General features: G+C 32.9%; 1 protein-coding gene across 10 annotated transcripts in view; it reads right to left on the reverse strand.

Annotated features, from left to right (window-relative positions):
* Window positions 1–8,584: 8,584 nt before the first annotated feature.
* CSMD3 (CUB and Sushi multiple domains 3) overlaps window positions 8,585–14,698 on the reverse strand; it is a 1,302,111-nt gene continuing 1,295,997 nt past the window's right edge. For all 10 annotated transcript variants that reach the window (XM_051844773.2, XM_051844775.2, XM_051844772.2 and 7 more), the window contains 2 exons: window positions 12,723–12,858; window positions 8,585–10,506 (listed from right to left, as the gene is read on the reverse strand). In XM_051844773.2, the coding sequence (XP_051700733.2) occupies window positions 10,347–10,506; window positions 12,723–12,858 (296 nt within the window). In that variant the 3' untranslated portion in view covers window positions 8,585–10,346. The remainder of the gene's footprint in view (window positions 10,507–12,722; window positions 12,859–14,698) is intronic.

Raw genomic sequence — 14,698 nt, forward strand, 5'->3', positions numbered from 1 at the left:
TTCCCTCACCATCCAATTGCAGTCTGTACCACACCATGCTCATCCGGCCCTGTTACCATCTCAGGGTACACCTCCTCTTCAGACAGCTAGGACTGACGTACATTACAGCCCGATGGACTCATTAGCATATCGTCATGTCTTTCAAACTGGGATTTTAGCTCTTAACTCATCTCCCTTAACAGGAAGTCTCTCTTCTGATAGATTGATCTTTTCCCCCTAAACAAAATCTTAATATAATTTCTTTAAAATCGTCCTTGGCTCCCAAATGTAATACAGAAACTCATTGAACTTCCAGAACAGAGCATCCAGGGGATTTCCTGATCTTTTCCTTTCCAAAGCTTTTAGTCTCGTGTTTCATCTTTCCTTTAAAGGCCCCTTGGCTTCAGGGGTACTAAATAAGTATGTTTATTCTCTCTACCTTATGTACCCATGCTGCTACTCTGCCTGGAATCTTCCTTCGTTGCCTTTCCCCACTACTGATTACCTACCTCATTCATCTTCATGACTCAAAAATATTTTATTTTAGAAACAGACTCATTCAAACAAGGTGAGTCAATTCCTCCTACATGTTTCGTGAAGACTTTTAACAAACATTATTAGAACACTTATCACATGACTATATTTGTATTTGTAAACTGTCAAATTTGATAGGTTTCATTTTAGGTTAGTGTAAGTCATAGAAAGTTATAAAACAAGTTTTTTAATGAGCAAAACAATTCTCTCATGAATACTAATAACATAAATAATCAAATTAAATCTACCATATCACAATCACTACAACCTTCATGTTGGCCACTACTTTTTTTTTTTTTTTTTTTTTTTTTTTTTTTTTTGACAGGCAGAGTGGACAGTGAGAGAGAGATACAGAGAGAAAGGTCTTCCTTTTTGCCATTGGTTCACCCTCCAATGGCCGCCGCAGCCGGCGCGCTGCGGCCGGCGCACCGAGCTGATCCGATGGCAAGAGCCAGGTGCTTCTCCTGGTCTCCCATGGGGTGCAGGGCCCAAGCACTTGGGCTATCTTCCACTGCACTCCCTGGCCACAGCAGAGAGCTGGCCTGGAAGAGGGGCAACCGGGACAGAATCCGGCGCTCCGACAGGGACTAGAACCTGGTGTGCAGGCGCCGCAAGGTGGAGGATTAGCCTAGTGAGCCGCGGCGCCAGCCTGGCCACTACTTTTTAAGCGGACATCTATTTCCTATGATATCAAAAGAATATCCATGTGTACAATTTAGATATTTCCCAGACATTTATTTAGTAAGATAACAAAATTATCCTCTGTAATGACAATCTTTTGATAAATATTTCTGGCTTTAGAAGCCAGACCTGTCTTAGGTGAGTTGAGGGAGAATTCAGAGAGAAAGGATCAATGTGTGAAAAAGTACCCAGATACTGCCAGCCTTTGCTGGGAAGAGGACTGAGTCCAAGGGTGAGAGGTTTGACTGGGGCCTGGAGGAGGAAGCTGCCTTATGGCAAATCTCTATTGATTGTGTTGGAGAACAAACACTTTCCCCTGCACAGGCAGTAAGTCCATTAAACTCTGTTGTATTAGTCAGGCCATGTACTACCTTGAGAATTTGGCTGGTCCCTTGAACTCTGGCCAAGGATACAGGTCATATTCTACTGTGATTTAAGGGCAGCTATTTCAATGTGCTTTTATTGGGGTGAGTATTTGGTGTAGCAGTTAAGATGCTACTTGGGATGCCTGTGTCCCATATTGGAGTGCCTGAGATTATGTCCTGGTTCCATTTCTGACTCCAGCTTCCTGCTAAGGTGCACCATGGCAGAAAATGGTGATGGTTCAAGTAGTTTGGGTCCTGCTTCCACGTGGGAGACATGGAGGGAGTTCCAGGTTCCTGCTTCAGCATGGCCCAACCCTACTCGTTATGGTCATTTGGGGAATGGGGCAGCAGATGGAGAATCTCTCTTTCTTTTTCTGTATATTTCTGTCTCTGTTTCAAATAAATAAAAATTTAAAAATAAGCAAATTTACTTTTATTGTGAGTGATTTGTGCTTTCAAGAAAAATCATTTTTTAAATCATGTGGGCTACTGAAACATCACATGAAGCCCTATAAATGCATAATGTTTTCACATGCCAGTTAAATTTTTTAAAATAAAAACAAGCAAAACCCCTCAAACAAACGGAAAGAGAATGCTAAAGTGAATGTTCCTGATATCTGAATCCTGGTGTAGAGTGTTTGGGTCACCAGGTTACAATACAATTCACTGTGTGGACTTCAGGGGCTAACATTGAGCATCACTCTCTGTATTTACTACTGCTGCACTGAACAAGTCAGACATGTATGCACAGTTTTTCATTAAATGGCCAAAGTTAATCTAAAATAAATTCCCCTTTATAATAAAATAAAATATTTCAATTGGTAATATTAATGAAAAATCCTATAAGTGAATTAAAATATTTCCCAAATTAAAGCTAAAGGAAGAAATAAGAGGTTGGATTTTTTTCTGAACCTAGATTTTAGTGCTAACAATATTACCACGTAGTGCAATGTAGAATGCACCTCTGATATCAATGAGCTGGCCCAGAACAGACATCCAGGATATGCTGTTGTCACATGTAGCCTGACACTGCAGCTCTGCCCTGAGGTTCCCATGTAGAACATGGACAATTTCATCGATCACCAATATTACATGACTATGGTGAATCGAGACAAAAAGGAATACTACACAAAATTATGTCTGAACAAAGAGGCGGGGGAGGAACATTGTCTGAGACATGAAATTGACCAAATACCCCCCATTCTGATTAATATGAATAGTTTACTTCATGACAATTATAGCTTAACTTCTTGCTAGAGTTTCCTCTTCCTTAATATTTATAATATTTATTCAAATATTCAAGAATTGATCCTGTTGCCAATTCATAGGAAAGTCTACTCCCTTACATCCTCCAAAATCAACTAAATTAAAGCCCACACCAGCAAAATATTGACCTTCTAAAGAAATACATTTTTGATTTACAATGTTTGTTCTCTATCTACATCTATAGCTATTAAGATATATTAATATTAAATATTAAATATTAATATAAATGATTTGTTACCTTAAGAAAAACAAACATCTAAACAAATTGTGAAGGGTGAACAGATAGCTTTTTCCTTAATTATTTTCAAGAAATGCTGCAGTCTATGTAATGGTAATAGGTGCTCTATGATTAGCTACTTTAGAAAATATTTAATTTTCATTCTCATTTTCAATATTCCAGATTCACACTGACATGTAAAATCTTCCAAAAATTTCTAAGGGAGACTTTCTTTCCTAAGTTTTCAAAACTATTTTTGGAATATAGGCACTTGGGTTAGTGTTTAAATGTGCTTCTGACACCCACATTCCATATCAGAAGACTTGGGTTCAAATCCTGGCTCTGCTTCTGATTGCTGTTCCTGCTAATGTGTAGCACTGGAACCCAGGTGATGACTTCTGTGGTTGAATCCCTGCCACCCACTTGGGAGATGCACGTTGAGTTTGTGCCTCCTAGTTTAAGCCTGGCCCAGCCCTGCATGTTGAGGGCATTAGGGGGGGGTGAATCAGCAGATGAGAGATCTGTTTCTCTTTTGAAAATTTAAAAATAAAATTAATGACTTAAAAATAAACTAGTTTTGGCCAAATGATTTTTCTTTTCCAAAAACAATTCTTGAGCACTTTTATCAGTGATTGTATCTTGGGGAACATAATGAGGAACATGCTGGCCTGGATGGATAGCAATACACTGAATACTTGTATAACCTCTTGAATTACAGAGGATGTAGTATTTGTCTAATACTATTTATCTGAAAGAATATTTAAAAATCATAACTTTAATATAAAGCAAAGAGTGTCGTTCTTTATTGATGGGGGTTTAAAATGTCACAAAGCTTTGCAGCAATATTTAATAGTCCTAACAGAATTTCAAATATGAGTACCCCTTGCCCTTTAATGTAACAATCCCAGTTTTAGAAAGTGAGCCTGTAGATGTATTGATATATATCAGCAATAACAAAAGTATAAGATTATTTTGTTCTGTTTGTCACAACTTTAGACTGCCAACATAAATATTCATTGGTAGAAAGCTGTTTATATAAATTATAGGATACATACTGTAAACACAATAGAATGTGAATGCTTTCCCTTTTTTCATAAGATCTTCAAGATATGTGAAATGAAACAAAAAGGTACAGAAAAGTGTGCAGGATATGCTGATATTGTAACAATAGGAGAGGAAACTTGGCCTTCTGTATACACAAAACTATCCCTTCAAGGATTAATAACAAATTAATAAGAATGAAGTTCTTGAGAATTATGAATATGGGCACAGAATTAATTAAATAATTCATCTCATATAGTTTTATTATTTCCCGTGTCTGGAAGATATGCTGTAAAATACAAAAACTTAATTGCAGACAGTTCAAATTTAATGTGGCATTTATTTTACTAAAAACCATTGTGCTATGGATCTAATAAATTACAAAGTCTGTGAGGGAAAATAGACTTAGGGGTACAGCACTCAAAAATTTTGTCATTGGCACATTGATTTAAAAAGAAAGCCAGTAAAAATAAGTTTTATGCAAGTGAAATGACTAAGAAATGTGTATATGTATTATTATTATTCAAATAACATAAGCAAATATATGACTTTACTTGCAAAGACTTGGCAAGTAAAGAAGTGGAGCAGCCTGGACTCAAGCTGGCCCTCCAACATGACATGTCATCCCTGGTGGTGACTTAACCTGCTGCACTGCATGTCGGATCTCTCATAGAGATTACCCACGTAGACATGATTTGTGTGAGTGTCTTGCATTCTAGCTCTGCAACTATCACTTCCAGGGGAAGTATATTTCCTAACAAAATTATCATCAAAGTAAAATCTAATTTTTAAATTTCACAGTATTTATTAAAAATTGCTTATAGAATAAAATTATCATATATGTATTCTGGGAAAAATAAAAAAATAAATTTGATAAAAATATGTAACTACCATTTACATATTTATTCTTTGCTAAGATATTTTTGTCTGTATACATCTGTATTTCAGAGAAAGAGAGAGAAAAGCAGGAGATAGAGTACTCAAGAGAGAGAAGAGTGCAGTTTTTGTTTTGAACATTGGGTTCTTCTCCACATTGTTACACTTTGATTTTTAATAATTAGTGTGAGCTTATGGTAGTTTCTGATATAGTGTCAGATGAGTGAATATTTATTCATTGATGACTAGTGTTATAGTTTTCACCATATGTAAAGAATGCACGCTTTGAAAACTCATCTCAAATATGCACCTCTGACTATTCTCTTTGAATAACATATTGAGTACAATAACTAGGCCAAATGGAATACTGATTTTCCTTACATAATTGATGCCTTACCATTAAATATAAATTTTACTTTTGTCTCATTATGTAACTGATTTCTATTGACACTATGGGTACACTTTTTATTTCAACTAAATTACAAATGATATTTTATAGATAAAACACTAACAAACATTCCTAAGGAAATATATATAGATAAAATAAAATGTATGTTCTCAATGAAATTGTAACAAGACCACAATTACTTTGTCAAACAATGTACATGTTTTCTGTGATGTATATTGACTTAATATGCAGTTTTTGTAGTAACTGAATATTGAATATTTAATTTTTAATATTTTGAATATACATATTGATGCCACATAGTTCAAATCATTTCTATACCCTACAATCATTAGACTAATAAAATAGGGTAGCATTTCATTCAATAGACTATAATTTGTGAAATTTATAATTCATAAAAAATGGTATAAAAATGAAAGCACAGATAGAGCTAAAAAGACATCACATGAACTCATTGTGTGATAGCTTCCTAGATATACTTTAATAAAATGTTTAATAGCTTGACAGGACTTTAGGTTATTTCAGGACTTTTTTTATATCTCTAATCTTCCAATATCCATTATACTTCAAGGTAGAATAGCACACATTTTTAATGTTAGAAAATATTTGTTGTGTTAGCAAATTAATTGGTCAATGACAATATACTATTTATACCTAGTTCTTCCCACTAGGGATTTATTCTTAAGAGTTTACTGACTTCATGTTTGTATCTGGCAACCAGGATCGTAATTAAGAACTCCATTTTGGTATCCAGTAGCAAAAGAGATCACACTTTTCTTGGCTTCCCCTTCACAACACATTAACTGTAAATTCCAGCCTATAAGGCTGGATTCTTAAACAGGTATGCAGATAGAATTCAAAGAGTTAGTACATTTGGATGGAAAATAAATTACACATTTACTTGCTTCACTGATCTTCTAATTAAAGTATAATTTTTACTTCAAGAATAAAGATACCAAAAAAAACCCTGATTTTTTCGTCAATAAAAACCACATACATCTATGACATGTGATATGCTATGAATATTTAAAAATATTGCCATTATCATTACTTTTCAAAATGTTGGAAATTGTTAGTCCCAGTGCTTAATGTTTAAGTACAAAAACATTGTGTATGTGTGTGTGTATCAATGTACATACCTGGATACTAAAATATATATATTAGAATATTTAAACATTTTATTATGATGGATTTTATTTGTGTTTCATTTTAAAAATTTGAAAACAACATTCTGAGAAAGAGGTTATAGGGTTATAGCCTTCAAAGAAGTTCTGGTTTCTTCTACTGACTCTCTGTAATGGCTAAGAGGTACTTTGCTTATTGGGATTATAGCAGCATCATATGATATTCTCCATACAACACATCTCACTCTAATTAGTTCCTCCTGGAGATTCAGAATCTTAAGTGTATGAGGAAAACATGTGCTGAGAACGAGGTCTTAGAGCTCCATTTAATTCACAGCATGTATATGGCTCTATATTTTTGTCTAAATCTTTATATCACATTGGTCCGTCTAAAACATGCTGGTCTATCCCTGTTTTCATATGTTCACAAATAGTAACAAGCAATATTTCAATCTTATGAAAGTTTAAATATAGATTTCTTATTTTGCATTTTTCAGTCCAAATTATATCTAAGAATTTGCATGGAATACATTTCATTTTTCAAGACTAAGACTAATAAAATTACTACACATAGGGACTTATTAAAAGCTGGGGAAGTTTCTGGCAGGTGTTCACTAGTTGCATTGCTTGGTATACTGAAGAATGAAACCTAATGTCCATTGGCCATTTCTACTCCCTGAAACTTCTAAATATACTCATGAATTACTTATGAACACGAAGCACATGACAGAAACATTTTTCTCGGAATTGACAACATACTTATCTTCTCATATCAACACTCCCTCATCTCCAAAGTTATCCTTAAAAAAGTAGCAAACTGATGTTTCTTTCAGCCCAATTTAAAACAAATATTCTATTTTTCAGCTTCATGGTCTCCCACAATTGTATAGAAAAGATTTGTTAAATTTACATCAACTATGCCTACCTTAAAATTTATATTCACAAGCTAATACTTTTGACACTGTATTGTTATTAAAAATAGTATCATCCAATTATTTCATTGATGTTTAGTCATAGTTGTATTATTGTTTTTTTCACTTGTAAGTGAAAAGGACCAGTAACATAAATCTTGCTTTTGGGTTTATTTCATAATCACTCATCATTTACCAGTAGCAATAGATTCTGGGTGCAAGCTACATCTTTAATGTGCTTTAGTATCTGAGAAGTGCAATAAGGATTCCACTAAAATTGCTGATTAGTTTTGCAAATAAGGATATAAATGGTGAAGAAAAACAGAAAAAGGATGAATAAGGTGCTAAAAAGCAGAAGACATGTAAAAGAAGGTGAGAATATTCAGAAAAGAGAAAAAAGAGAAAAGTGAAAGAATAAAACGGAAAATGAGAAAGAAATCATGGAGAATAATAGAAATAAAAACAAAAACAAAAAACAAAAACAAAATGAAATATCCAAGACATGAAATGAGTAAAAGGTGGAAATAAAAAGTTAACAAAAGTAGTACAATTACATCATGTAGCATTCATTTATAAAATGAAAGTATTATAAATAGAGATAAACTATAGTGGCTACAACTTGAGGTTCTATAATAGAAAGACATGGCATTTTGTGAAAAATACTCGTAAATAATATTGAACTTAAGAAAATTGTGATTTAAACTTTATAGAAACTTAATAACTTTCTAGAAATGTTTAAATAATCCATTTATTTATGTAAATGGTATATCTTGGCAAAAATAATTTGTTTTTGAGAATCAGTTTGATGGAGTTCTTTAAAAGTTTACTGAGTTCATATTTTTGAATCATGGTGAACATAAATGTCTCTATGAAAATACACTGCAGGGATAATAGAAATCACTAGTGGTAACTAAATTTTTCTAGTAATGTTAAAATGCTTATATTTTAAGTAAGCTCTAAGATGAGGTTCTCACGGTACTATTATATTTACAAGAAATCTATTTACCTAAGTAAATGTCACCTTGGGGAACCATGGATTATACAGAAGAAAAATACCCATATTTCATATTTTATAACAATATAATATTAGTTTTTTAACTTATAAAAACATAAAATAATTGCAGGTGTTCATTCCTTTTACTAACCAGTGCTAAAAGAGCAGATAATTTTTAAAAGAATACACATTTTACAAAAGCAATTATCCATTTTTATTGTTTACATTGCACTGAAAATTTACATCATACTTTTACAAAGTTTTTTCATAAAAATATACTTCTTTACAAAAGTGTATGCATTAATATAAGAGGAGTAGCCAGTTGCAGAAGAAACATTGTTTAAACAAGATCTTAAATGTATTAATCTTATCATTAGTGAATGAATCATTTTTATTGCAGTCATTTGAATAAACAAGAATAAATAACTGATGGCATAAAATTTAAAACCGCATCCTGTCTGTAGAGTACAATGTTGAGAAAATTGTATGAATTTCCAAAACAATGTATCTCAAAGTGGTTTACAAGAAATTCGCTAAGTGTTGTAGAGAGATAGATCCAAGCAGTGCTCCTGGGTGCAATGGTTTCTCTTAGGCACTCTGTCTCATGACACGAAAAGTAGAGACTGTTCACAGAGTTATCCACATTTGAAAGGGACAACAACAGAGTTCACACTGGGTACAGACTTTTATTCAATGAAATAAAACATGCTCTTAAAGGAAGACAGTGACCTAGTAAATAAAATTGCTGGCAATGCTGTATGATACAGTTGTAAATGAGCCACCAGTAATCTACAAGAGTATCTTAATCTGACAATGAAAGAAACCGCTGTATCTGAAACTTCCCTTTTAAAAATGTAAATATAGATATGAAAACAAGATAAATTCACAACGTTTAGAAACAAATTTATGTGGGTGGTTTGAAAGATTTTTTTTTTCATTCATGTTAGGGAACTGGATCAAAATATATTTCTAACTCATTGATATGTGAAGTTAAACAACGTCAAAAGCAGTGTTAAATATGGAGGCTCACCTGGAAGGAAATGTAGATATATCATAAACTGAATACAATAGATTACCAATAGGTCTTATTTGATTCTTTCAAAAACATTACAAGGATGGTAATAAGTGTGGTGTTTCATGTGACTGCAAAGTCATCCTTACAGATAATTTTTGCCAGCCAAAATGGTTTGTGGATGACAAAACATCAAAGCAAGGAATTAACACTACCCTGTGGCTCACTGAATAAAACTGGTTACTCCGAAGTGGAGAAACTGAGAGGGTAACACAATGACCTTGACATTTTTAGTCTATGGCAACCCATCTAAAAGAAGAATAGAAATCTGATACACAAGGACAAAAATAGAGTGGGCGGTCTTATCTTTTCTGTGGCATAAATTACTCATAAACATTTAAAGGCATGACTCAATCTTAAATAAAAATGAAAATAGAGAAAGAATGCTTCCATTAACGAGTGGATAGGCAGTAGTGTGAAATGAAATGCAGACTTATGTGCATGATATAGCTCATGACAGTTAAAGTCAGTGATCTATTGACTTTTGTAAGTATAGCTCTTATTTTCTACCCTATATCTTTTTTTTTAAACCCAGTTCCTCTAATATAGTTTATAAAGCACAGAAATACTGATAGTGGATGCTCCTCCAATATATGCAAATAAGTTTATGTTTTAGAATAATCTCCTTTTTAAAAAAAGCAAATAAACTGTGAGTAAGCACTCTCAGAGTGCAGCCGAATTTCTGCAAAACTCTCCATGGTAAACATGAAGAAGGATTATGGTCCAGTTTATGAAAAAACACTCTTCTCTATCATTCCTCAGGAAAAGGTGACCCAGCAAGTCCTGAAAAGTGTGCTTTAATTTGTTTAGCAGTGAACTAAATGTGCACTGTTTTGTGTGTCAATTCCCAAGCTTCTGAAGGAGGCAAAGATTTGCCATGTTATACCATTGTGCAAACTGTGTTCAAGTTGGGATCAAATCGCACGGCCTTCCCTTCCACCGATTTCGCATTGGTGTCATACATGGGGTTTTCAAAAGCTGCTTGGCCATTGTTATTTTCATGAACTGAACATCCTGTGTACTGTGTTTTGGGTGCAGTCCTGTTGAGGAGAACATTAATTAGTTCTGTGTTAACTTTCTTTTAGAAACAGCAGAGTGGGACTCAAACATAATATATTCCAGTTATCACTTTTGTGCACATCATAAAAGTATTAACTGATAAACATAACAAAAAACATGAAAAATTCACTTGTGACTTTTAAATCTTGAGTGACTTTAATTTTTTAATATAATACACATTTACATATAGCAGTAATATGAGTAATATAAATAAATGATAATATGATAATTATGGATTTTCTTATTCCATAATAATTTACTATTATGACTTGTCATTTATATAATAAATAAATTATGATGATACTTATGAATTTAAATATTATTACTATTTATTTACTCATCAAATATTTACTGAGCTTGTATTCTATGGCAGCACCATCCTACTCATTCAATATATTAATTCTTTAAAAAGTATTCAAAATCAATGCTCTAATGGAGCTCTCATTGTAGGGATAGAAAACAGTGAAGAAATTATAGGTAAAATGATAAAAACAGTAGGTAATGAGAATTGCTATGATGAAAAGGAAAATGGTTTATATGACAAGCCTTTTACGAGGGGTTATAAGGAAAAGCATCTGTGAAGAGGTAACATTTAATCTGATATCCGAGGGACAAGAAGGAGCCAGTCATGAACTTACAAGAGGGGGATACTACGCATTAGAGTAAGTATATACAAAAGCCTCTCATTTCTCTTTCCCTCATCTCATTGCATGTTCTGCAGACATCGGTAATATTACAAAGGCAGACTCGCCTCTACTTGTTTCTGGATCCCAATTCCAAAAAGAAGTATCTTTAAATAAAGTTATTTCTTAACTCCTTGCTTTACATCACATACTACAGATTTCAATTAAGTTCACCACAATTTACATTTGTCATATTATGCTATTTTACTATCACTAGGGCACCTATAGGTGATTTCCATGGAAATGAAGTTTTTAGAAAGCTATCATAGGTTTCTGCTAACTTGTTCTTAACCAGGAACATCTTCTACTATAACATAAACACAACTGGATCACATTTTTCCATTTTTTATATCAATACAACATTATTTCCTTATAATTAGATAAAAATCACAAAAATGTACAAGAATTCTCTCTGTCTATAACTCTTCCTCTCAAATAAATAAATAAATAAATCTTTAAAAATATATATGATATTAAGTAAATCATTTTTAGATATTATACTGACAATAAAAACATCAGTTTTGGAAAAAACACATTTAGCTAATATTCATGTAATCATCTGACTACCTGTGTATTTTTTTTCATGTCAAAGAATTGTCCAAATGGTGGAGAATTGCATAGTAAAGCCTGTCACCCAGATATTGAGCAGGACTTACTGATAATTATGTACAATCATAAGCTACATTTAACACAGATATAACATATTAACTGCAAAATCTTCAAAATCAAAAGATGATGAGAGGGTTGAAGGATGCTACTGAAGGTCTTCTTATAGTCAGTATTGTTGTGGGAGTTAAGAGGTCTAGACACAAGCCTTTTGTTAGTTCTCTAAATAAATCTGTCAGTAGATTTCATCTTTCCAATTTAAATCTTAATGAAGATCTTATACCTCTAAAGTCTCATTTTTTTTTCAAATCAATAGATCTTTTATTGCTTTATTAAAATACCACAAGACACAAGCCGGGTTCTTGTTTCTGTAGCCAAGCAACTAGCAGGCCTTAAACATCAGCCTGCTGAACTGTTTCTATTTCAGAGACATAGATACCATCAAAAATTTTCTGATATCCTGATTTTTAACTGCTGCCTGCTGAATCAAAGTAGCTGAATTTGAAACAAGTTCAATGTCATTTCTTTCAAGGACTAATTCATCTTTCTGGGCTTGAGACACTGAACAGATTACAGTTGGCCTCATTCAAAGCCTTTGGATGTACTTTTCACACAAGAAATAATATTAAATAGTTTGTATAATTAGTTCTCCACCAGGAAACAATCAGGGAAAAGTCGGAAGGTTTAGGTTGAATGCCAGTGCAATTTAACAAAGCAATTTCTGTAATATATATGTGGTACTGCTTGTGTGGGCAGGTGAAATTAGGGTTTCAACACTATGGCCAAAGTTGGCAAACCAAGCTTTTAAAAACCCAGAAGAAAGATGGAAATTAGAATTTGAACCACTGCAGTAGAAATATGAAATACAGGTTTTGAAACCATTTGTAGTTAAAGATCAACAAACTTACCTTTGTTTATAAAGATAAAATCCAAATCCTGCAAATATAAGTGCAAAAAAAGGCACAAGGATAGCAATGGCCACAGAACTACTGTTTGTACCATGAGGTTGATTTGAAGAATTTGAGCCTTCTGACACATTGAGTCCTACAAAATAAAAAAAAAAAAGTGATTAATATAAAATCATCTCTATTTTATATTTGATTTCTACTTGTACATTGATTTCTTCCACTCTCAAGATACCTATTTAGAAATTTACATAATCAATAAAAATAACTCATGAAACTACAACTAATTTCCACACAGTTTTGTACAATGATTTTGCTGTGAGAGATATTTTTCCAGGAAAGGATATGAGCTAAAATAAGCAGTGTCCCTGAACTCGTGAGTTTACACAATAGTAGGAAGACTTGCAGATACCCAGTGTAGACAGTAAATGTGGATTAATGCATCATGTGCTTTAGAAAAGGGAGGAATAATTCCATCTGCATACATAAGAGTATGTTCTGGTAGAAAACAGTAGAACAACAAATGGAGATAGACCTGAGATTTCATAAGCCTAGAAACGGGAAGCTGAGTGGTTGTCTGGAGGAGGTGACAAGCACTGAAGTGGAGGAGGAGGCTAAACTCATAGACCATAGCTGGATTCTGGAGGAAATAAATATCTGAAGATCTCAAAGGACTACTCACCTCAGTAAGGGTGTTTGGAAATAAATGGCCTAGTGATAAGATAAGAGGTTTAGAAAGCAGCTAGGGTAGAACGGACTTGAGGGAGTGCAAATCAGCAGCTGATACAGCAAGAAGGTTTTAGCAACAACTCCGATATGAAAGGAGGTTAAATTTGATGTAGAACATTACAAAGAGGATGAAAAGATAGACGGGGAATATTTCATAATAAAAATTAACAGAATATGTCTGGATGAAAAAGGGGTAAGATAGTATAAGATTCTAAGCAAATGGCTATAGACTTTTAATGGAAGTAGGAATTGAAAAAAATCAGGTTTGTCAATGTCTTGGAATGGGGAACAGGAAATAACTAGGTGACTGCTTTTTTCAGAAAATAATATCTCCTTTTCTATAGGCTCTCTTTTAACATGCAGCGTTTGAGACACTTTGGAGAATATTATATGAAAATATTCTGCATTAAAATACACAACAGTGCTACTATACCATGTTAATGTGTGTTTTATCCTGTTTTTAAAACTAACAATATTAGGCAGGACGTTATGTGAAATGTCATCTTATTCCTCATTTAGAGAAGGCACATTTCCAATTTTGGTAAATTTATATCTAATTAATGTATATCTTTGTCCAGGTTTAAAAAAATAGTAACTTAGTTATGTATTATTTTTTCCAGTGATTCCATTTATTTATGATAATGTTCAAAGTAATCATTTTTAAAATAATACCACATAGTACATTTTACAGCTTGAATTTCCAGGCTAGCATGACATAATAGAAGAGTATAACTTAGGAAAATTATATACCAATAGTTATATTTATAAATACCTTCCCCTAACATCATTAAATATTTATGCACATATGAGAAGAGCTAGAAGCAAAAATGAAAAATTCTATGTTTCCAATGCAGAAAATTTACATATTTGAAGACTATCAAGCCACAATAAATGCCCCATTCCTCAGTTATTTCTGTTTCAAGACCCTTTGAATTTGTTAGTGGCATTACATTTTGAAAAGAGTAAGAAAACTGTAATAATACTCAAAGTGAAAGGAAAGTATTACAGTTCTCCTGAGATAAAATAATTTACAGTATAATATTTTCTTTTTATCTATCTCATTTTTCTCATTTTTACTTGCTTAAGGGCAAGACAACTTGTCATGTTTATTAGAAATTCGAAAAAAATGATATATTTCAGAGTTAGTACATAGAGAACAAATATATTAAAGAATATAATTATTTTAAATAGCCATGAAATATATCAATATATAGTCCTGACAATGAAGAATTCAAAATGTAGTAAGTGTA

This window comes from Oryctolagus cuniculus, chromosome 6, assembly GCF_964237555.1.
Source record: "Oryctolagus cuniculus chromosome 6, mOryCun1.1, whole genome shotgun sequence".
NCBI classification, from domain to species: domain Eukaryota; kingdom Metazoa; phylum Chordata; class Mammalia; order Lagomorpha; family Leporidae; genus Oryctolagus; species Oryctolagus cuniculus.